A 25133-nucleotide genomic window follows, 5' to 3' on the forward strand; every position below is an offset into this window, starting at 1 on the left:
GCTACTACAGTGGTACCTCAAGTTAAGTACTTAATTCGTTCCGGAGGTCTGTACTTAACCTGAAACTGTTCTTAACCTGAAGCACCACTTTAGCTAATGGGGCCTCCCGCTGCTGCCGCGCCACTGGAGCCCAATTTCTGTTCTCATCCTGAAGCAAAGTTCTTAACCTAAGGTAATATTTCTGGGTTAGCGGAGTCTGTAACCTGAATTATATGTAACCTGAAGCGTATGTAACCTGAGGTACCCCTGTATGGGGTTGCACCGCTCATCGCGCTTCCAGGCCGAGTGAGCCGGCGTTTGTGCACAGACAGCTTTCCAGGTCATGTAGCATGACTAAACCACTTCTGGTGCAACGGAACACCGTGATGGAAGCCAGAGCGCACAGAAACACCGTTTACCTTCACACCACAGCAGTACCTATTTATCTACTTGGACTGGTATGCTTTCGAACTGCTAGGTTGGCAGGAGCTGGACAGAGCAACGGGAGCTCACTCCGTTGCAGGGATTCGAACCACCAACCTTCTGATCAGCAAGCCCAAGAGGCTCAGTGGTTTAGACTACAACGCCACCAGAAATACTACCCCTCCCCTAACATGCCATTCAGCCTTCCAGTAAATGGACAGCATAACTTGTGAACTAGGCACTCCACAGTCCTACCTCTTTGTGCTGAGGCCGTTGCTTGTTCTTTCTAAAGGGAAATAATCGCTCTTAGCTCAAAATGGACATAGCACTTGAGAAATGGGGTGCCATACTGCTCCCCCATCTCAGAAAGCCAGGTGGCACCCCGGTGTTGTATGAAGTGTGCCTTAAGCCCTGTAACTGTGGAGTTCCTGTCTGCCCTATAGCAGTTCCATGTTACTTTTCAAAGGATGATTATATGAAAGGAACATTAAGCAACCTTTCTATAGTTGGCTCCTTTATGAAATGGAAATGAAGTCTGTTCCCAAGGCCCATGTGAATAATAAAGAACTTTGTGTAATAGTGTCATGCCGAAAGGAGGTTCTCTCCCCGCCCTCCAACAAGTAATTATTTGCAACTTGCTTGACTTTTCCCAGAAGGGGTAATAGTTGTGCATCCCTGGCCAATTTCCCCCCAGTTATGTAATATTCCTGGCTTGTCCCTCCATCCCTTCCAATCACCTTTGCAGTGACTGCTCCAACCTCCTTTCGACGTTCTAAACATGTTTTGGCTATTAGGAACAGAAGCTTTTTTCCCAGCCATGAGACAGTTAGGCTAAATAATAATTTGGATTTATTTATTTGCTTACTTTGTGCCCTGCGCTTCCTCCAAGCTGCACAAGGCAACTTACAACACAAAGCGCAATGTAAACAACAGTAGTCTTCCCCAGTGTGGTGCGATGTATTGTGTTTCTTTTTAAATTGCAGCCATTATTAATAAATTCACATCTATGCATATTATTATTATTATTATTATTATTAATATTAATATTAATATTATTCATTTCAATTCTATACCACTCTATAATCTTAAGAAAAGATCTCAAAGCAGTTCACAGCATATTAAAACATCAAATAAAACGATCCAGAGTAAAACATTGCTGTAGGAAGTCAAGTGTACATTCAAAGCAACAGAATTAACAGGAAACTAAAATATTATCTTTAAAGATTTCAGAATGAAACATTACAAATGAAGTCAACAACGGAATGCACATTTAATGCAGCAAAGTTAATAATTATAATAGTTTTTGTTTTGTTTATACCCCGCCCATCTGGCTGGGTTACAAAAAACCTAAACATTTCACATGAAAATGTTACTAAAGGTAGTTAAATATAAAATGCATGTTTAGAACAGCATGATTAACAAGAGAATAAACTATTACCATAATTCCAACTTTTTCACTGGGTGTGTGTTGGGTTTGTAGGTGTATATAAATTCACACATGTAGATGTCACGCAAATCTGTGCCTTCTTTTTGGGGAGATTATTTTCGATAATGCACAAATAGCCACCATACTTGAAGCCTGCAACCATGGTTAAGCGATGGGAAGTGTTATGCTTCTATATTGACCCTTGATGATGTTGAGGCGCAGTTAGGAAATTGCTACTACAAGGCTTCCTTCTTGGTGATGATTTAATTTTCCTGGAGACTGAAGTAATTTTGCAAATGTAAACACCTTTTTTTTTTTTTTTTGCTCTGTGGATGATAACTAAGTGTCTGGAAAGCAGATGGTTCTGGTACGGAGAATTCTAATTTCAATCAGTAGCCTTGCTTTTGACGCTTATTTAATAGTCTTCAGCTTTCTTTTGTTTAGCTTTTCCCAGCGACAAACAGAGAACGTTGCCATGTTTTTTCCTAACGGAATAAAGTTAGAGAGTGGGTGGTTGGGGGGCAGTGAGGGAACTTGATACTTCAAAATAGAGCCTTGCACCCTCCAGTCTCCCCCAAACATATTCTCCAATCTACATCATAACGCACTGAATCGGAAAACGAGTGCCACTCAGTAAAGTTGTGGTGTAGCAGTGAGCCAGGATGAGTCCAATAAAAGACAATACATTTTGCTGGTACATTGGGGGGCCACCAGCTGGAGTCTCTGCAGCCAAGCCTGAGGAATACCAACTGACCCCTAGTTGCTAACCAAGAGGAAAGAGAGTTGAGTAGATCTTGTGAAATCCATGACAAGAGTCACTTCTGGCAGTCCACTTTAAGATGAGTTGGGTTGTTTTTCCTCCCTCACTTACAGTATTTTTCCTCAGAATGGACCTGCCATAAAGCTATTTCTTGATGACAACAACAACAACAGCAGCAGCAGCAGCAACAACAACAATTTTATTTGTATCCCAACCACTATGGGCGGCTTCCAACTTATATAAAACCATAATAAAACATTGCACATTAAAAGCTTCCCTGTAAAGGGCTGCCTTCATATGCCTTCTAAAGGTTATATAGTCATCCACTTGACATCTGATGAAAGGGCATTTCACAGGGTGGGTGCCACTATCAAGAAGGCCCTGTAATCAGTGCTGTACATATTTAAACCTCCTTTAATCATGTCAGTAAAACCTTCTTCACTGGTTAAATTTTGGGGCAAGCATCCCCACCATCTTGGAAGTATGTGGAAAGGCACAAATCGTTTTGTTTCTATAATTTTGAAGAACTTCTATCCAGCTATTTCACCCAGCAGGGCTCTCGGATCTATGATTAATTGTTATCTTCTTGCAATCTGTCCTGCTTTTCCACTGAGGTGAACAATTTCCTTCTCTCTTGCTGGCATGAATGAAACCTGGGTTTTGCTGCAGTTTTATAAGAATATATATTTGAAGTAGATGAATAAATGAGCAAATTAACTTCATTTGGATATGCAGAAGATATTAAAAATAAATTTAAGGAACCGCAGAAAGAGGGGGAAGGAAGTCAAATTTTGAAATGTTAAAATGATTGTAAAACTAGTGAATTGCATAAATAAAAATTTTAAAAAGAAGAAACTTGGGTTTTGGCTTTGTACATGAGAAGTTTTCTCTCTTATTTTCTCGTACTTCTCCTGAAGCTTTTATTCTGCAACCAGCTGCCGGATCAGATGGTGGGAAAGAAAACACATTCTTCTTGAGCAAAGAAACTTGTGTTTGCGTTTTAGAGGGAGCGTTTGAATATGTTGTGTGCGCTACATTGCATTGTGAGGCATTTGAGCTCTTGTGTGAACATAAAACATGATTACAGGGTTTGGCGCTTCTGTAAGAGAAACGGCCTGACTGGACAGTAGCTTCTGGAAACATATAATCACAGCGACATGTTAAACTAAGGCTTTTAAGAAAGACGTTTTGGCCTCTAAACATTTAACTTGTAATTTAGGAAGAGAGCTGGATCCAGTCCCTTACAAATTAGCACCAGATGAGCTGAAATGCAGGCTGCCCTGACCGTGGTTTCAGTAAATCAAGGTTGCTAGCATGCATGCGACCATTAATTACGACTCTCTTCAGGATTTAAAGGGGGGGGGGGACGGGCATGGCCAACTGCAGGGCCTCCTCCTTTCTTCTTTTGTGCGGACTTGTGCTCAGTTTGTCGGCCCGCTTGGCTCACAGAACAAAGGAAACAAAGAAAAGCGTAATGAGCTTTATGATAACAGGGCAGAATGGCAAGCGAGAGGAGGAGGTGTGGCCTAATGTACAGTAGCCACCAAATAGAAGTTTGCATGTTTTTTCTTTAATGCTTTTTAAAAATCTACGACGCTCCAGATTTCCCATTAACAAAATAAAGGTGGTTGTAGCAAAGATAAGATATTCAGAATTGCTCACTTGGACAAATTTCAACACAAGGTACAACCAGGGAGAACAGAATTCAGTTATCCATATAAGTTAAAAGAGAGAAAGAGAAGAAAAGGTGGCTCTCAGGTTATTCCTAGTATGTAATAGGGCTGGGTCGCATCCTGTACCTTATCGTTCCAATGCTGGGTGAATAAGGTCCACTTCTGTATCAGTACATAATTTTGTAGCCTGTGTTTCCTGGTTCTTATAGTATCAGGAAGGTTGACCCTGTAACCCAAATCCCATATCCTTAAGAGCTAGTCCTGAATATCTTTTTCATAGCTGAAGAGAATGGTTCAGGAGTCCAAAGGCCATTTGTATCCAGTGATTGCTTTAATTTCATTTTCTATTTAAGCTCAGATATTTCTGATTTTCAACATAGCTATCAACTTACAGATTTGAAAATAAGAGACCAGCAGCCTCAAAAATAAGGGGTCAGCAGCCAAAATAAGGGATTTTCCGAACACTGGTATGTTCGACTTCTGAGCCCCTCTGAGCCAAAGGCAGAAATCCCAGCCAGCAGCCAAACGAAGCCTCAAGCGGCGCTTCCCACAGCGCAGCAACCCGGCAAAGGGGATGCAGCAAGGAAAACCACCGTCACCAGCAGCCAAAATAAGGGATCAACAATTACTTTGATAAAATACATATTTTGTTGCGTGCAAATGGCTTTCGATACCTATTAGGTCCATAAATTACCATATAGCATATATTCAATACAAAAAAACAGCAACAATTTGTTGTTGACAAAGGACAGCTGGACATAGAAAGGGCCCCATTACCTTCAGTAGCTTATTTAAGGGGCATCATCAATAAGGGACAGCAGCGGGACATGGCGCTGGGATAAGGGACTGTCCCACCAAATAAGGGACGCTTGACAGCTATGATTTTCAAGGTTGTTTTGTTCATGGCTATTAGAATCAGTAGTATGCCTGATTACTAGATATCAGGACGTGAACACCAGGGCACTCTTGTCACTTTCTTCTGTTTTTTTGAGCATCAGATCAGTGTTAGAAATTCAGATATATGGCTCCTTTAAACCAGGGATGCAGTCACCAGAACGGAATGGCCTAGTTGCCATTTGGGAACCAGTTGGCTCGAAAGCACTTTTTGGTTCCTGAAATTCATTCCGGTTGTACAGATAAAATATCATGGATAGAATTCTGCAGGACGTGTTGCTAGTGTGTGGAAACAGTCCAGGCATGCACCTCCAGATGGTAAATTACACCAGATTCAAATTCTGTTCAGCATCAAGACTGAACCAGCCTAAGCCTGGCAGAGGAAATGCAAGCCTTTAAAAATAGTTTTTGAGTTAAACTGCTCTTTTTTGAAAGTTAAGTTTATGTTTTGTTGCCAGGTTATGTCACCAAACTGAACAGGTTTAGCATCCTGGCCAAGTCTCTCCCCCCCCCCCCCCGGTCCTGCCTTCGGCACACCTCTGAAATGACCCCCTTTTTAAGGGTTTACACTGGTTTCAGATCTTCAAGGCTTGGCTTGGCTTTGCCAGCTGGGTCCAAGCGAAGTTGGGATGGAGGAATTATGCCCAGCATATTTCCAGCAGAGCTGAGCATGGGGAGTTGTGCCTTTTCGACCAACGGGTTGGTATTTGTGGAGTTTCACTGGTTGAGAACATTTCCCATTTACATACACATCTCAAATGGTATTTATACCAAACCCAGGAGAAAATGCAGTGAATTTTGGCCAATTCTGATCTTAGTCTAAACAATTTGCCCTGCACCTAACCAATAAAAAGTTGTTACATTCAGAGTTTCTAATTTTGCTGTAGCTGCATAGGTGGCGAGCAAAAAATTCACTGCAAGAAATACTGTAAAATGGCAATATATACATATAAATATGTATTTATATGTATTTATATGTATATGAACCCTTTAACTGTATAGCCTATTTACACACTTCTGTTGGTTGGTTTTACTTTGGATACAGTTCTGTTTAATCCTTGATTTTATCTACTTAATGAAGGGCATCTTGTCATATTCTAATAGATCAAACAAAACATCTTTGACCAGTTACTGTTGTGGGTGGAAGTATGGTGGTGAGGAGAGACTTGTACCCTGGCAACAGTCTCCTAAAATTAATAAAGTAACTAATAAGGCTTGTTATTGTAGGCCTTCCGAGTGGATTATGTCCTAAGTCTTAAAATGTGCATTTTATAGCCTTAGCAAGCACAGTACTGTGCAACTGTTTCCTTTGGTTACAGAATGAGTTGTTTCCATTCTTTTCCTTTTCCTTGCAATTCTGGACATTGCTGTGCTAAAACTTGCTGTGCTATATTAAAGATTAACTCGTGAACGCAAGTGTCTTGTAATCGCATGTACACCTTGTCCCAGAATCCTGTGTCTTTCTTTTTTCCAGACTTATATTGGTTCCATCGTTGCCTCCGTTAACCCCTATAAGACCATTCCGGGCCTCTACGACCGCGCCACGGTGGAGCATTATAGCCGGCACCACTTGGGAGAGATTTCGCCTCATATATTTGCTGTTGCCAACGAGTGCTACCGCTGCCTATGGAAGCGTCATGACAACCAGTGTGTTCTCATCAGGTACCGAAATACTCTTTAATTGTTGCTGAATCTTAGATGTGTATGGGATCACACCAGTGGCTTGAATACGGAGAGAAAGGACAGGGGGTACTCTTAATTCTTTCCCCTAGGACTCCATTAATCATAAGATTTGTGGAGATGTAGCTTTGCTGCATGATTTCAATGGCTTCTTAAATGACAAAGCCTTCTTGGCTAAATATCTGTCCTGTGGTCATTTAATAAACACATATATCGGCACCCCACACGCTCTGGCCTGTTCCCTTAGACCTCGTCTCACTCTGAACACTGATTTTCCCCACTGGTTTGTTGCCTTGCTGTGCAGAGGATTAATTTGTCACCAGGAGTCTCGAATAAACACAATCCATCAAAAAAAGATCTTCAGGAAGCCCATGAATAATGACAGCAACTATAATGAAAACTCCTGAACATGTTGGCTGGTTTAATCTGTTTAATGGAGCTTGGTTGTTTTGTCTGTTGTTTAACGCAACTGTGCTTTCCTTTAATGAGGATAAAATAGTTTCCAACATTGGCCCTGATGTTCATTGTTTTTTTTTTTTTTTGGGGGGGGGTGCCATTCCGTGACTTTGCTGATTGGTGCTGATGTTGCACCTCGCATTTATTGTGCTTTTGGAGACATGAACGGTGGGATTAGTACCTTTAGTTCAAGCAAGTAGCTGCCAGGATACCATTCTGCCAGCTAGACAGAGAATTACTGTTCTTACTTGTTTGTAATGCCAGTACCAATAATATTATATGATAGCATATGCAGCTATGTGGAACGTGGGTGGCACTGTGGGTTAAACCACAGAGCCTAGAGCTTGCCGATCAGAAGGTCGGCAGTTCGAATCCCCACAACGGGGTGAGCTCCCGTTGCTCGGTCCCTGCTCCTGCCAAACTAGCAGTTTGAAAGCACGTCAAAGTGCAAGTAGATAAATAGCTACCGCTCTGGCAGGAAGGTAAAAGGCGTTTCCATGTGCTGCTCTGGTTCGCCAGAAGCGGCTTAGTCATGCTGGCCACATGACCCAGAAGCTGTATGCCGGCTCCCTCGGCCAATAAAGCGAGATGAGCGCCGCAACCCCAGAGTCGGCCATGACTGGACCTAATTGTCAGGGGTCCCTTTACCTTTACCTTATGCAGCTCTGTGCTAAGCCTAGAAGCACCCAGAAAAGTTGCACTTTTATACATGTCAAAATTTCTTTTTGGAAAAGCACTTCCACGGAGGAATTTTGGACATTTAATGCAATTACGTGTTACTGCTTTTTCTATGTTGTAGGATACAGGTAGGGGACTGGATGCTTGGGAAATACCACATGCAAACAAATTTCCTACACATGGAAAGATAGCATGCTAGCCAAAAGGCTAGCCACGCAGCTTTCTTCTTAATGTGCTAATTTTCTAGGTGTGAGGAGTTTTGTTTGCTTGGTCTGGTGGAGTGAATCATGCCATCTCTTCATGTGAACTCTGAAATGGAAACAGTCTCAGGAAGAGCTGAACCACATGATTATGCTTCATGGATAGTTTAGCGCTTAGTATGAAATTTGTGTATTAATTAACATGTCTGAGGGTCATAAACGTGTATTTGTGGGTACGCATGCCGGGAGCTGTGATTAGTCAGATATTACTAAAGCTCACATTCATCTCCTAGAAGTTGTTGAGGTTTCGCTAGGCCTCAGCTGGTTTTACAATAAATTCCACTTCTTTTTTGGACAATAGCACACTTCCCTTTGACGAGAGAGAAGGCAAGCCATTTCCAGAGTACTGCTTGATACACAGAGACCAGACCTTTCCCCAAAGGCCTGTTTCGTTCATGCAGTGCATTCAAAGCTCGCTTTTTGCAGTGCCACCATTAACATAATTTTAACATACATTTTTGCTATCTTTATGTGGGCACTGAAGCTTGAATTTAAATATTGTGTGCCCCCCTTACTTAATTTGCTGTTTTTGTCAGTGAAATACGAGGAAGTAGCTACTGGGAAACTATCAGTCTCCGGCTTCCTGATATAGTTTGCTGAAGAAAGCAGCGCTTAAAATGCATCTCTTCTATTCTCGGCTCACACCAGTTGGCATGGGCAGGGCAACCCACAAACAAAATCTAAAGCAGGAAGAGACCTTAAGGCAGTGTTCTGGAATCACAGGACTTCCAGAAAGCCCCTTGGACATGCTGCCACTTGTTTCCCTACATTGGGTCAATGTTTGTCATGGTAAACATCCATTTTTTAATGATACAGTCACAGGAAGCGTGCCGGTCAGTAAATACACAGTTCAAAGTTGGACTTAGCTCTTTATTAGCAAAAGCACAGCCTCCTCAGACTTGGTCGAGTGGCAGGCCTAATGAGCAGAGCAGCTCATTCTCAGTGGTCTTACTCCATGAACATCACTTGTCGAGATGGAAAATCCCCACCTAGTCCCCTCTCCGGGGCTTTTTCTAAGCGACCGAAGACTGTGCCTGCATGCAGTCTGCCATTGCTCCATTCGTTTCAGCCCTCTTCTGGTTCTGAGAGACAGGAAGAGGGGAGCTTGTTGCAGCAGGAGGGAGAGAAACCTGTGCCCCTTCACCAGCCAGACTCATCTTTTCCTCTTGACGTCCCTCCTCCCTCTCATCTGCTTCTGCCTCTGATTCTGCACTTCTCTCTGCCACAGACTCTCCCAGCTCACCAAGCCCTGTTGTAGCTTCAGCTTCTGACACCCTCTCCTCTTCCCAGTCTTCTCCCTCTGCCCACTTACCGTTGTCCCACCACAGGGCTCTGAGATTTCCTCCCTTGGTGGTTCCTCAGCTGGTTCCTTCCACCATTCCTCTGCATCAAACCAGCCCATCACATCTAGGTAAAGGTGAAGGAAAAGGACCCCTGGAAGGTTAAGTCCAGGCAAAGGCGACTATGGGGTTGCAGCGCTCATCTCGCTTTCAGGCCGAGGGAGCCGGTTTTTGCCCGCAGACAGATTTCCAGGTCATGTGGCCAGCATAACTAAACTGCCTCTGGCACAACGGGACACCGTGATGGAAACCAGAGCGCATGGAAACGCCGTTTACCTTTCCGTCGCAGTGGTACCTATTTATCTACTTGTGCTAGCATGCTTTTGAACTGCTAGGTTGGCAGGAGCTGGGGCAGAGCAACGGGGATTCGACCTGCCGACCATCTGATTGGCAAGTCCAAGAGGCTCAGTGGTTTAGACCAGGGCACCACCACACCCATGGCATCTACCTACTGTGGATCTATATCTATCTATCTATCTATCTATCTATCTATCTATCTATCTATCTATCATCTAGCTAGCTATCCATCTATCAATCATCTATCTATCATCTATTTATCTATCATCTATCATCTATCTTAAGTGAGATGGGCGCACAACCCCAGAGTCTGTCAAGACTGGCCCGTACGGGCAGGGGTACCTTTACCTTTTTATCATCTATCTATCTATCTATATCTATCTATCATCTATCTATCATCTATCTATCTATCTATCTATCTATCTAATCTATCATCTATCTATCTATCATCTATCTATCTATCTATCTATCTATCTATCATCTATCTAATCTCTCTATCATCTATGTATCTATCTATGTATCTATCTATCTATCTAATCTATCATCTATCTTTCTCCATCCATTCATCCATCTATTTATCCACCCATCTTATGATATGGGACATGAGGCACCTAACCATCTGTAGACACAGCACTGAAAAAGTCTTTTTTAAACAATTGAATCAAACGAATTAACAGTAAACAAGTTTCTACAGTGAACAGGCATGGCCAGGAGTGAGATGGGCTATTGCCAAAAACACATGGGTGTGGGACAAGAGCCTTGGAACTGTCAAACGCCGTGCAGTTTCTCATCACAGAGAAAGCAGGAATTCCTTTCAGCGTTAGTCACTTTTTTCTTTTCTTTTTTGGCGACTGCTAATGAAAGCTGCTATGTTATGCTATCGGTGACACGTTTCATTCCAAATACAGTAGGACTTGTATCAGCATTCCTTCATCTGTGTCCAGCAATAAATGACAGAGCTGATTTCGTTGTGGGTTGCATGCTTGGCTGTCCAGCTTACAGTCAAACAGATCCCAGTCTCTTTAAGTTGCTAATAGAATTGACTCTTACTATTTCTGTGCAGCTTGTCAGCCCGGCTGGAAAAAGTCCCAAGTGCATACTTGTCTGGGTCGCTTAAAAAAGATGTTGTCAAACTAGGAATGTAAAATGTTGGACTTGCCTTGATTCTTCTTTGTGGGTTTTTCTTGTGACTCACACCTCCAATTTAGGCTACGATGTTGAGCAGCTGCTGGGTGTTTGTGTGTTGGATTAACAAGTGTGTTTGAAATAGGTGAGTTAAAGAGGTTTGTTGTGGTCAATCAATATCCAGTATTAATAATGTTACCTGGTTATTGGACATAAAATCATAGAAATGTGTTGGAGATGTAATGAGATTGAGGGTAAAGGGACCCCTGACCGTTAGGTCCAGTCGTGACCAACTCTAGGGTTGCGGTGCTCATCTCGCTTTATTGGCCGAGGGAGCCGGCGTACAGCTTCCGGGTCATGTGGCCAGCATGACTAAGCCGCTTCTGGCAAACCAGAACAGTGCACAGAAACACCGTTTACCTTCCTGCCGGAGCAGTACCTATTTATCTACTTGCACTTTGACATGCTTTCAAACTGCTAGGTTGACAGGAGCAGGGACCGAGCAACGGGAGCTCACCCCATCGCGGGGATTCGATCCACCGACCTTCTGATCGGCAAGTCCTAGGCTCTGTGGTTTAACCTACAGCGCCACCCATGTCCCAGAGATTGAGGGTATGGTTTTATCATATGTGGTGGACCTGTAAAAGGGTAAAAGAGTATTTGGGAAATAATTCATGATGAATTAAAAAAATGTTTAAAAGTACTGTTCCAAAAACAAAAAACCCAGAGTCCTTTTTGTTGGGGATAACTCAGATGGAAATTCCCAGGTGTCAGACATCTCCATTTGGGTCTCATCTGTCCAGAGGACATTGTTCCAGAAGTCTTATGGTTTTTTCACATGCAACTTTGCAAACCTAAGCCGTGCTGCCACATTCTTTTTAGAGAGAAGAGGTTTTCTCCTGGCAACCCTTTCCAAACAAACCATACTTGTTCCGTCTTAATTGTACTGTCATGAACTTTAACATTTAACATGCTGACTGAGGCCTGTAGAGCATGAGATGTAACTCTTGGGTGTGTGTTATTTGCAATTTCCTCTGAGCATTGCCATGAATTTGCTGAGCCGTCCACTCCTGGGAAGATTGGCAACTGTCTCAAGTGTTTTCCACTTTTGAATAACCTTTCTCACTGTATAATGATGGACTTTACATTGGTTGGAGATGGCCTTAAAACCCTTCCCCAGTTTCGTGGGCAGCAGCAATCACTTCTCTAAGAGCATCGTGCTGTCTTTCCTCCCTGGCATTGTGCTAAAACACACCTGAATTCTCCAGACCAGCAAAAGGGTTATTTATGTATGCTACTACTGCGGCCTGTGTTTCGTTAGCCCCAAAATGGAAAGTGAGCGAGATCACAACCAAAGAAGAATGGCAACTTGAGCTGACAGAATATGCGCAGCTTGCAGACTTAACATATAGAATAAGAGAAGAAGAAGAACATACATTTAGAGAAGATTGAAAAACGTTTATTGAATATATGGGGGGGGGGGAATTGTGTACACCTGAAAACGTTGGCAGCATTAAGAAAAATTCAGCAGTATAAATAAGGTTTGATGGATGTATTAATGGAATATTGAATGGTTTAGTTTTTGTAAAATATGGAGGAATCTTTGATATGCAAAATTAACCACGGAAAGAGAAGGGAAGTCATTGAAATTTCAGGGATGTTAAAAGAGCATTTTAAATTGTATAACTGAAAATTTAATAAACTTTTCATATAAAATCAATCCTATGGAAGTAGTAAGGGTATACTTAGTTTTTCCACACGTGATTTCTCAATTTTGGCTTTATTTCTGTTAAATAAATCATGACACGTTGTAATATGTCATGTGCTGCTGTTCAACTGAGGTTGTATTTACCTAATTTTAAGACCTGCTAAGGAACAGATGATTATTATTATGTCTTCATATTTAATCCATTGAATTCAAAGAGGGTGATGTCAGGTGAACGGCACCAACATTAGTATGGCATGCCTTGTATGCCTTGTAACTTGCTTGTCTGCAAGTAATGAATGCTAGAAGCAAAGTGATTCATTTGGATTTGGGGGTGGCATCTAAAAGGAAGCAAGTGCCCTCTAGCGGATTGCCTTATTATTTACAGCTTTGCTTTGGGTTTTGTGCAGACTCAAGCAAGTTCTCCATCTGACGTTTGGCAACAATATAAATATAATGGGTTATTGGGCGACTGCTTTTAAGATGTTGTCTTCAACTTGTGCAGAGGGTCAGTGCTCCCGTGTGCCTAAAGGAGTGTCTCTGCCTCATCGCTCAGCCTGGACACTGAGATCCAGCACTGAGGGCCTCCTGGCGGTTCCCTCACTGCAAGAAGGGAACCAGGCACAGGGCCTTCTTGGTAGTGGCACCTGCCCCGCAGAACGTCCTCCCATCAGATGTTGAAGCATTAAACAATTATATAACCTTTCGTAGACATCTGAAGGCAGCCCTGTGTAGGGAAACATTTAATGTTTGATGTTTAGTTTTGTCTTGCTATATTTTGTTGGAAGCCACACAGAGTGGCTGGGGCAATCCAAGCCATATGGGTGGGGTACAATAAATTTATTATTATTATTATTATTATTATTATTATTATTATTATTATTATTATTTGCTGTGAACTTCAAACAGTCAATACAGTCATATCTCAGCTCCTGAACGCCTCGGGAGTCGAATGTTCTGCTCCTGAATGATTGAAAACCAGAAGTGAGTGTTCCAGTTTTTAAATTTTGCGGGGCATGGCTTCCACTATTGTTTCCAGAGCGGCTGCGCAATTGGGAACCATTCGGAAGCTGCACCTTGGTTTCTGAACTTTTCGGAAGTCAAACGGACTTGCAGAACACATTCCATTTGACTTCTGAGATAGGTCTATACTTTACTGAGACAGTAAGTACAGTGGTACCTTGGGTTACATACGCTTCAGGTTACATACGCTTCAGGTTACATACTCCACTAACCCAGAAATAGTGCTTCAGGTTAAGAACTTTGCTTCAGGATAAGAACAGAAATCATGTTCTGGCGGCGCAGCAGCAGCAGGAGGCCCCATTAGCTAAAGTGGTGCTTCAGGTTAAGAACAGTTTCAGGTTAAGAACGGACCTCTGGAACGAATTAAGTACTTAACCCGAGGTACCACTGTAATGCGAAACCAAAGCACCTCAGTCACAAAGTGAATATTCTCTCTACTTCAGCCTCCATCTGCAGCCATGGCCTCCTTGACAGGGTTGTTGTAAGGGGTGACTGAGTTAGGATATTTGAGATGCTTAGGAATCTTCTAAAGTGCGATAGAAATGGGTCTACAAATTTTGGCGGAGCCTGGCAAACCAACCATGATTTCTGGCAACCCTGCAAAGCTCTGCTTTCCTGACTCACAGAGGCAAAAAGAGTGATTTTTCTTTTATACTGGCTACCTGACAAAGTCAGGAGAGGTTTGTAGAGAGAGAAGGAGTTGCAGGCAGCAAGTTTGTGTTGGTAGCAGCTTGCTACCAACCCACAGGCTGCATTCCAGCAGAAGATGCAGCCTGGCGCCATTTTGAAAAAGAGTGATTTTCCGCCAGTGGTTTCTTGCTCTGGCAGAGTATGCCGGCGGTTTCCCCCGCTGGTTGCTAAAATTAAATGTCTGGCAGTTGCCACTAGCGACTACAGGTTCAACCTGGCAACTGCGCATGGTGATTTAACTTCTTTCCACAGGGCCTGTAAGACAGAGCTATTCCGCCTGGCTTTCAATTTGAACTTAGCCCGCTCTTTTATTCCCCTTCCTTCCCTCCCCCTCCCCTTTTTATGAAGATTACCCACTCTGGATCCCACAGCTAATTCTCTCCTGGTCTCCTCGCTGGCCCAAATAGGACTAATTTAGCCAGCTAGTCCTGGTGATCATCTAATGTTTATTGGATGGATTTCCCCCCTAAATTGATTTTTGAATTCTGAATTTATTGTTATTCACGTTTATACTGTATTTTATGCTGTTTTTTGTTGCTTCAATTAAGTGTTTTCAATTTGTTGTTAGCCGCCCTGAGCCCGGTTTTCTGAACCGGGAAGGGCAGGGTATAAATAATAATAATAATAATAATAATAATAATAATAATAATAATAATAATTAATGCACTAGTATGGGGCATGGGGTGTGATTAAAAGAAAAACAGATTCCCCGCCCCCTTTAAAAGCAGCCAGGATTGTGGTGGACATGGCAGGAAGGAATGATTTGTCCAAGGCAATTATGCCCTAAATGTGAAATGTATCTGATTATGGTATCGTTGCCTTTAAACCGTCTCCTGGAAGCCTCAAAGACTTTCTTCAGCCTTAAGAGGAACATAAAGCAAACTTCTCTTTGGACAAGCATCAGACTTTTTCCACAGGGAGGTTTATTCTGACATACCAAGATAAAAGGATGGATTTGGCGAAGTCGTTGGCCTTATCTCTTCCCCATTGTGCAAGATACGGAGCCCAGAGATTGAACCGAAGTGTGTTTGGAGAGTGCTGCTTTTGTTGCATTGCATGTGATGGCCTTGGTCGAAAGGGCATGTCGCTGTTTGAGATTATGTGGCTTTCGAGATTTTGCGTGTAATCCCTCATAGCACATTAATCCAGAAGTGTTTGAGTGGAAATTATCTTTGTAAATAAGTGGAAATATTGGATGCAGACCTGCCCCCCTCAAAATATATTATGATTATTTATATGTCATGTATCTAAGAGATGACTGTTGCCAGAGTGGTGCATGCTCTGGTTATCTCCCGCTTGGACTACTGCAATGCACTCTACGTGGGGCTACCTTTGAAGGTGACCCAGAAACTGCAATTAATCCAGAATGCGGCAGCTAGACTGGTGACTGGGAGTGGCCACCAAGACCATATAACACCGGTCCTGAAAGATCTTCATTGGCTCCCAGTACGTTTCCGAGCACAATTCAAAGTGCTGGTTCTGACCTTCAAAGCCCTAAACGGCCTCGGTCCAGTATACCTGAAGAACTATCATCCAGCCTGGACACTGAGGTCCAGGGCCGAGGGCCTTCTGGCTGTTCCCTCACTGCGAGAAGTGAGGTTACAGGGAACCAGGCAGAGGGCCTTCTCGGTAGTGGTGCCCGCCCTGTGGAACGCCCTCCCATCAGATGTTAAGGAAATAAACAACAATCTGACTTTTAGAAGACATCTGAAGGCGGCCCTGTTTAGGGAAGTTTTTAATGTCTGATGCTGTATTGTTTTTAATATTAAGTTAGAAGCCGCCCAGAGTGGCTGGGGAAACCCAGCCAGATGGGCGGGGTATAAATAATAAATTATTATTATTATATGATGGCAAAAAGCAGAGAAAGCTGATAGAGGAGGAGGATTAAAAGGAAGCTGGCGATAACTAACCACCCGAAACATTCTTAAAAAGTGCTTGTTACGTAACGTATCAGAAACCGGACAAAATGGCAGGTACAATTTTCAAGTGCATCTGTGGCCAAATTATGAATGTGACTGGATCTCTAATGTTTACTTTCCACTGTAAAAGGAGCTGCAAAACACAAACACACCAATCAGCTGTATGGCCTTCCAATGAAAATATACAGCTTTTCCCCACATGGAATGGGCAAGGGGTGTAGTAATTTAGATGCTGATAGTTTAGATGCCAGCTACTTTTACCTTGGGGGATGCATTCTTATATTGTTGAGTGTCATTTCTTATTTCTTAATGGGTGGGGTGTAAGTATAAATAACAGCAACTCTCAGTCAAAGAAGCTTAGTTCGCAGTGATCATAATCCGTTGTAGCAAAGACTGGTTCTCCGATTTATATGGTTCTCAGATTTCAGGCTCTGCGCAAAGTCTATTAAATGCGACATTGATTTATCTTAGCTCTCAGAAGCTCTGCTTCTGATTACCTACCTGGATACCATTTCTCAGACTGCGTCTAACAATAAATATTATTTATTTATTTAAAATGTATATCCTGGTTCACTAGCCAGCAATATGCTCTTGCAATGGCTAACAAAAAATGAAGGAAAAAGCATTATTTTTAAAAAAATGAAATCATAATTACTGCCACTCACAGACATAGAAAGCCTTTTTCAATAAACGTCCAGCAAGTCTTCTTGAATTTTCAAGGTATGAGATCATTGGTACATTAAGTCTTGTTTTCCTTTTGTCTTCCAGCGGTGAGAGTGGTGCTGGCAAAACAGAGAGCACAAAGCTGATACTCAAGTTTTTGTCCGCTGTGAGCCAACATTCGCTGGAACTCTCTCGCAAAGAGAAAACATCTAGTGTGGAACAAGCAATTTTGGAGAGCAGGTACTGTGTTCATAGCCTCACCTTTCTTACAGGCAGTAGGGAAGATACATGGAAGGAAGATATTTCGGGGTTGACTGTTGTCTGCTTAGAAAACAAAACTGGCAGTACCAGGGACAGGTAAACAACCCAACAAGCACAGATGAGCGGGGTATAAATAATAAATTATGATGATGATGACTGAACATTTTCTAAACTATGGTAGTACATTTAAGTGATCATACAAATGCAGATGGCTTCACTTGTTGGATGCATCGAACACTTTAAAATTCAAATGGAAGTAAGTTTTGTTTTTCTTCCATAAAATCCATATTTTATAGTCAGAATTCTGGTAGCCGAGCCTATATTTTAGCCTGCCAGGTGCTTAGCAACCCTCCTGTATATGCAATCTGAGCCACTATCCTAGGACTTTCCTTCTCATGAGTTTTCCGGGGCGTAAGACATCATTGCAAGAAAGAAGCCTTTTTGTGGGGTGTATTATTATTTTTGGGCAGATGTTGTTTGGTTGCGCGTATAATTTACCCGTGTGTATAATTAATGATTCATTCATTGATGTTGCCGTGTGCGTCTCTAGCTTAAATAAGTTGTCTTCCTTTGAAAATGCCTGCGTTCTAATTGCAGGTTTCAAAGATCAATGAGCAAATCAAAAAAGAGAGAGGTTAAGGGTGCAACAGAGGTCACACGGATGCTGCAGAATCTCTTTACAGCATCCTTGGACTATTTATAATAACTGGTTTAGAGTAATTACAGCTCTGTAGCCTTTTCTACCTGGGGGGCAGCAATGCTACTGCTTAGCAGGGACAGGGGGACAAATCAATATGGTCAGGTTTTTAAGCGTAATGGGGGGGGGGAGATGTTTGTTTTACTGCATCAGACCCAAAATATGTCTAACTGAAGTGTTACTGTTTATATGGTGTCCTTACTGGATGTGGAAATTTAGGGTGTGGTGGGTCAATGAATGAACGGCTTATGGGAATTGGGAATGTAATGTAATGATGGTAGACCTTTGGTAGCAGGCCAGGCTAGGAGCTGGTGAGCTTGAGGACATATTTGAAAAGAGCTTGGGGTACATTTGAAAAGAGGGATGGGGGAAGGACAGATGGACAAAAGTGGAGAGAAGGAAGACGAAAAGTGAAGACTACTTGCTCACAAATTTATTGACAGCTGCACAAATTATTATAGCCAGGAAGTGGAAGGGGCAAGCAGAATAGAAAATGGAAGAATAGTATAAAGAGGTGTGGGATATAGCTACTGATGATAAATTAACATGTGCCATTAAGGTAAGGCGGGGAATACGCAGAAGAAATAATTTTGGGGAGATATGGAGGGTGTTTGTTGAATTTGTAGTGTTAAAACAGAAAGGGGTCAAACCGTCGTAAGAGGTGTTGAAAATTTGGGAGGTTGGATAGTTGCAGTAGAATGGTCTCGTGGGTGGGATGCACATTTTTATTCTTATTTATTACTTTGTCAAAATATTAATATTAATAATAATAATAATTTTTAAAATGTAACGATTAAGAGAAGACTAAGGAAAGGCAGTTAAGGAGAACAGAATGGACAACTGAACACTCACCAGTTGATCTGCACTAGGGAGCAAGGATTGAACAACAATGGAAAATATACTGAGGATGTGGAAATAAAACCTGAGGGTATAGAAATACATTATCCAGAGTTACAGAAGCACAGATTGGAGATTGGCTCAGATTAATAACAGGGTATCTCGGCACACTTAGTTTTTTGGTTTTGCCCATGGTTTTACACTTAAGTCAAGCTGCACTAGCTTAAACTGTTTATGGAATATTCCATTTGCAGTTCCGAGATAGCTTGATTAAATGCTTCCCCATATATAAATCTGCTCACATTAAACAAAGCAAGCAGATTAGATGTCAAAGAAAAACGGTTCTAGTCTGCCTCTTTGTTTTCTGTGTGGAGGGATTTTTTCCCTTTGGTAGGAACATTCAGGTATGCAATCCCCTATCTGTGGAATTAAAGTGCATTGTCTAGGAGACAAAAATTAAAGATTAAGGAGTTAGTTGGCAGTACTTTACACTGAATAGACTTTTTTTTTAAATCAAAGTTCTAGTAAACAATGTTTATTCTTACTCAAACAGCCAGTACATTTGTTATCTATTTTTATTTTTTCCACAGCCCAATTATGGAAGCTTTTGGCAACGCAAAGACTGTTTACAACAACAACTCAAGTCGCTTTGGGAAATTCATTCAGTTGAATTTCTGTCAGAAAGGCAACATTCAGGGAGGAAAAATTGTAGATTGTATCCTTTGTCCTCTGTGATTGCCCTAATATTTACAGTATGACAACTGTGTGCATTTTTATACAACAAGCAAAGAAGATGTTGCCTCTCTTTCGATACACATTCCAAGTTCTTAAGTTAGAATGCAAAAATCTATAAAAACCAGTTCATATTCTTAGTACCAAACCTATGTATTTTTTATCCTAGATCATCCTGAAATTCTGCAGTGAAAGAATTTTGTTTCTAAAGTCTGTTACTGACCATGGTTTATGTGAGTGAAACAAACCTTAGTTCTCTGGTTGATGTGTAACACTTAAGCCAGGAATTGCTTGCTCTAGAGTGATTTCCATGGTCAGGGTAAACCATTAACTATTCTTTACCATGATGTGTGAACTGGGCCACTGAATTTTGTGGCAAATAAACAGATGCCAATTAAAATACTCACCCAATGACAGTCTTAGGTTTACGTTAAAATAAAATAAAAAGGATGGACGCAAACGTTGGCTCGTGCAAGTCTGCTAGGAAATTAATATATAGCCTTTAGTTCACCCCAACCTCCTCACACGGTCAAATGAAATGTTCTGTTCCTTGACTTTTCTACCTGTTTCCTGCTGAAGATTTATTAGAGAAGGTAAGTCAGCATTTTGATTTCTTTCAATGTAAAGGATTGCGCTGAGAATCTCACCTACCTGTCAAACAGATCTCTAAATATGTTTTCTCTTGTAGAATCGAGTAGTAAGGCAAAATCCAGGAGAGAGAAATTATCACATATTCTATGCCCTGCTGGCGGGGATTGAGGGAGAAAAGAAAGGTGAGAGGCAGTCTTCTGCTTGAATAATGGTTTACAGTGCCCCTTGGACGGAGATTTTTCCTAAGATTTCCACCACCAGCATTTCATGATCCTAGTATTTTTTTAAATGTATGATGTAAGAAAATAATTAAAGAGTGCTATGTTGCGTTATGTTATATATAGAGAAAATGATTGCCTAACAAAGATAGGTGGTAATCACAATACATCCCATCATACCAAAAGTCTCTCCAAATCCCACTTCCTCCCCAAGTCTATACTTATGTGTGCACCAGACAATTGGGCACAATCTGCTCTAAGAACTAGGTTGCATAGTCTGAACCTAATTGTCTAATCTGAGTAAGACCCATTGGGTTTGTATTGGTAAACTTAGTACCACATTGAAAAGGTACTAACTTTGAAGATGTTCTGTAATGGTTCTAGGGGTTGCTCGTGCGTAAGTTGCCGCCACTCCTGGCTAGGTTACCTGGTTGAACCCTTTCTGTCTGGACAGCCTTTCACTTCGTGGCTGTCTCAGTTGCTGGCAGAATCCGTCAGTGGGCGTTTCTTGAACTTCTTCCAGCAAAGAAGTTCTTTGACGCCAAATTTCCTCCTACTCTCCCTGCGCGGAGGTCTTCTGCGCAGGGAGGGCGTGGGCAGCGGAGTACCCGTGCTCTCCCCTCTGGTCTGGTGGAGAGTCCTGGAGCCTCCTCTCCGATTCCCCCATCTGCCCCCCTTCTCCACTGGTGTTACGCTGGTTTCCTTCCCCAGCAGATGGGCTGCCTGTCTCCCTACTGGGACCCTCTCCGGCATCCCTCTGGAGCCTTCCCTCCGCCTCTGGCTCCGATGGCAGTTCCCTGACATGTTCCTACCAGAGAAGAATAGCAGATGAAGTTAATGGACTATGCTGAAATGGCAAAATTGACCGGAAGAGTCAGAAATCAGGAAGATAAGGAATGGGGGAAATTTATAACTTATCTTAAAGACCATCGTAAACAGTTAAAATCATTAGTATGATTGGAAGGAAGATCACTTGTAGTTTAAGGTTGAATTCTGGACATAATGGAAGAGGCAAAGGATTTGGAGTATCATAAACTATGTGGGAGGAAATGATTAATATTAGGACCCACAAAGGGGAGGATGGAAGTCCAGGAGATTCCTTGGAATCTTGTTTTTATGATTTATATTAATATACAGTGGAACCTCGGGTTTTTGAGTGTCTCGGAAGCTGAACGATTTGCAACCCAAACACCAAAAACCCGGAAGTGAATGCTTCCATTTTTGAACACGCCTCAGAAATCGAACAACTTCCGAGACATGTTTCTTCATTTTCTCAATGGAATTTGCCGGCCGCCCATTGCGCCTTGGTTGTCGAACGTTTCAGAAGTCGAACGGTCTTCCGGAATGGTTTATGCTCAACAACCGAGGTACCACTGTATCTCTGTAAAATTTTAATTTGAAAAACCAAAAAAATAAATTTTCCAAAGAGAGAAAAAAAGGTACCTGATATGCATTATTTATTTATTTTATTTATTAAATTTATAAATCGCCCTTCATCAAAAGATTTCAGGGCAGTTCACAGCATTGCAGTTGCAACAAACATTCTGCATTCCCCTTCATCCCAGACATGGTATCACCTTTTGCATTCTCCTTCTGTATCTCTATCTGCCTCCAGGCTCTATTCTCAAAGTACACACACACAGAGCAGTCTACCTGTGTGTCAAATCAACGCAGGAATGGCAAACAGAGCGGTTGTTTTGTGATACACTCTGTCACTGGAAATTTCCCGAGACTAAGCCGGAGAATTTCACAAAGAGAAATTTTATTCTCGAGGAATGCATTTGGTATGCATTTCTCATGTACGCAAGCATCACTTTTGGGTAGCTGCTATTGCCACCTAAAATTACCTCTTTATGTTAACCTATCATGGAGAAACATTGCACATAATGGACAGTATTATTTGGTGTTTCTTCTCTTGTGTGATTTAAGCAACTTTTCCTTAATTTAAATTAACAGTATGAATTAACTGTTTTTCCTGTTTCCAGATGCATTTTACCTATCTGTACCAGAGAACTATCACTACCTGAACCAATCTGGATGTGTAGCGGACAAGACAATCAATGACAAGGAATCCTTCAAAGAAGTCATTGTGAGTTCGACATGCCTCTTCTTTACGGATCGACCAGTAACGTCACATATTCTTTTGATGTGGCAGTCACTTTGAAGTTGAGATTGTCTGCTAACAATGACAAGGTTCTGTAAAGGAACCTCACAGCCCTTGTGGCAATTTTGTGTACCATCATCAGAAAAGCACAGCACAACCTCCCTGAACTGCACCACTTCAGAGGATAGAAGGTTTTAAAAATCACTGTTTCCCAAATTTGGGAATCCATCTGTTTTTGGACTACAATTCCTATCATTCCTGACCACTGGTCTTGCTTGCTAGGGATGATGAGAGTTGTAGCTCCAAAACAGATGGGGACCCATGTTTGGGAAACAATGATCTAAATCTTCCCAACCCTATTTGAGTGGCAACATCTGCGACAAAGCTACAGGTTGTTGGAGTCATACCCACTGTTTAGTGGCGCTGTGGTCTAAACCACTGAGCCTCTTGGGTCCGCCATTTTCACTCTCCTGAGACTAAGCCTGAACAATTGCCATTGCAATAATAGCTCCTGGCTATGAGTGGTATCCAGTGAAGTCATAGCATGAATAGACTGACTTTCACTCGTACAACTGAACTTCCTCTCCCTCTCCTCCCTCTGTGATCCCCACCATACAACTGCTCCGGGGATTGGCGTAACCAGAACAGATTTTGGGAGCAGCAGCAGGGGAAATTCCATTGCCTGAATGGAAGTTGTTCCACTCATGTAGAGCCTTCGCTGAATTCAACATGGAGAGGTGGGGAAATGTGTTGTGTTAACCATCTCAAGGTCTCATGTTTTCCCTCCCCTAGACTGCAATGGAAGTGATGCAGTTTACCACAGAAGAGGTGCGAGATGTTCTCAGGCTGCTTGCTGGTGTTTTGCACCTAGGCAACATTGAATTTATTACCGCGGGTGGAGCACAGGTGTCCTTCAAAACAGGTGAAAAAAAGATGGCTGCTTCCTTTGGTATTTGGTATAAGTGTTGTTTACTAGGAATATTTATATACTGCCTTTTTGGTTCAAAAATCGAACTGCCACAGGCGACTTTAAAAAAAAATATCAATTTAAAGCCAGCAAATCACCTCCTTGTCAAGACCCCAATCCAATTTTCATAATTGGCATTGATCGGCTCTGAAAATAAATTTGGATCGTTCTCCCTAGAAAGGAAAAACGACGTGAGTTAATATGTGCAGTCAGTTGAAGGGAAATAGACATCTGTGAATTATGAACTGCTTATTAGGCCATCGCTTTGTCTTTGCCCTACAGGGAGCCTTAGGTTTTCCTTGCCAACCCATGAGACGTTGCTGTGTTTGTCCGTGCATAATTCTATTAGTTTTTAAACTTTCATTCATCATCTCTGTCTTCTGGTAGCTCTGGGTAGATCGGCAGAGTTACTTGGGTTGGACTCAACGCAGCTGACAGAAGCATTGACACAGAGATCAATGATACTCAGGGGAGAAGAAATTCTGACACCTCTCAGTGTACAACAGGTACAGTGAAGTTACTCTGGGGTATTTTACTTGTGTATCCTGTTTTTAGAATATCTGGCTTTGGCTGTCTGGTCATACCAAGGCTTTGTGAGATCTGGTTTTCAACATTGCGCTATATAGCCAGCTAAAACACCACAATATAGCGATAAATCACAGTGTCTGAAATAAGGATGGAACTGTGTGGAGGCGAACAGTACGACTGGATGATACCTGGCTTTCAGCATCGTGATATATTGTGATTCTTCAACGTCAACTTCGTTGGACTGGTCATGTTGTGCGGATGCCTGATTATCGCCTTCCAAAGCAACTACTCTGTTCCAAACTTTAAAATGGGAAGCGTAATGCTGGTGATCAACAAAAGAGGTTTAAAGACTCTCTCAAGGCAAATCTTTAAAAATGTAGTGTAAACACCAACAACTGGGAAACACTGGCCTGTGAGCGCTCCCAATTGGAGAACAGCCTTTACCAAAGGTTCCTTTGAAGACACTTGAACTCAGGATGAAAGGGAGAAATGTGCTAAGAGGAAGGCACATTTGATCAACTCCTGCCTAGAAACCTATGTCCCTCCTGTGGAAGGATGTGTGGTTCCAGAATTGGCCTTCAGATTCACTTATGGACTCACTGTTAAGACCATGTTCATGGAAGACAATATTGGCTACGAGTGATCGCCAAAGAAGACGAAGATATCACCACTTAAATATTGCAATATACCATAAGTCTGAAATAAGGATGGAGCTATGTAGAGGCATTGACTGGCTTTGCGGTTTCCCCCATATTGTGATTTTTGCATAGCACACACACGAACACCATGATTCACGATATATTGCCAGGTCAAAAACTATGAAACCAATATCACGATAGGGACTTCAAACTGGTTTGGGACAATACATTGATATATTGACATGACCGAAGGACAGAGAAGACTGTTAAAGTTGTAGGACAGGCACAGGCAAACTCGGCCCTCCAGATGTTTTGAGACTACAATTCCCATCATCCCTGACCACTGGTCCTGTTAGCTATGGATGGTGGGAGTTGTAATCCCAAAACATCTGGAGGGCCGAGTTTGCCTATGCTTGATGTAGGACCTGCTCGTGAAACTCTGAAGAGAGCACCACTGCTATCTCCTCAATGTTACTCGTCAAATTGACGGGTGTTAATAACTCATTGTTAATAACTCACTGTTAATAACTCATTCTCAAATTGCCCCCCTTAAAAATCAAATTGCCCCC

The 25133-nt window shown here is 42.1% G+C and overlaps 1 protein-coding gene across 3 annotated transcripts in view; it reads left to right on the forward strand.

Annotated features, from left to right (window-relative positions):
- The window catches only part of MYO10 (myosin X), a 190018-nt gene that overhangs the window by 93020 nt on the left and 71865 nt on the right, over positions 1 to 25133 (forward strand). For 2 of the 3 annotated variants that reach the window (XM_083747119.1, XM_083747118.1), the window contains exons 4-11: positions 6630 to 6817; positions 17097 to 17231; positions 19377 to 19501; positions 20098 to 20111; positions 20207 to 20291; positions 22313 to 22416; positions 23224 to 23353; positions 23786 to 23904. In XM_083747119.1, the coding sequence (XP_083603245.1) occupies positions 6630 to 6817; positions 17097 to 17231; positions 19377 to 19501; positions 20098 to 20111; positions 20207 to 20291; positions 22313 to 22416; positions 23224 to 23353; positions 23786 to 23904 (900 nt within the window). The remainder of the gene's footprint in view (positions 1 to 6629; positions 6818 to 17096; positions 17232 to 19376; positions 19502 to 20097; positions 20112 to 20206; positions 20292 to 22312; positions 22417 to 23223; positions 23354 to 23785; positions 23905 to 25133) is intronic. The other variant, XM_083747120.1, reaches the window with a different exon arrangement.

Source organism: Podarcis gaigeae, assembly GCF_964106915.1.
Source record: "Podarcis gaigeae genome assembly, chromosome: 7".
NCBI lineage: Eukaryota > Metazoa > Chordata > Lepidosauria > Squamata > Lacertidae > Podarcis > Podarcis gaigeae.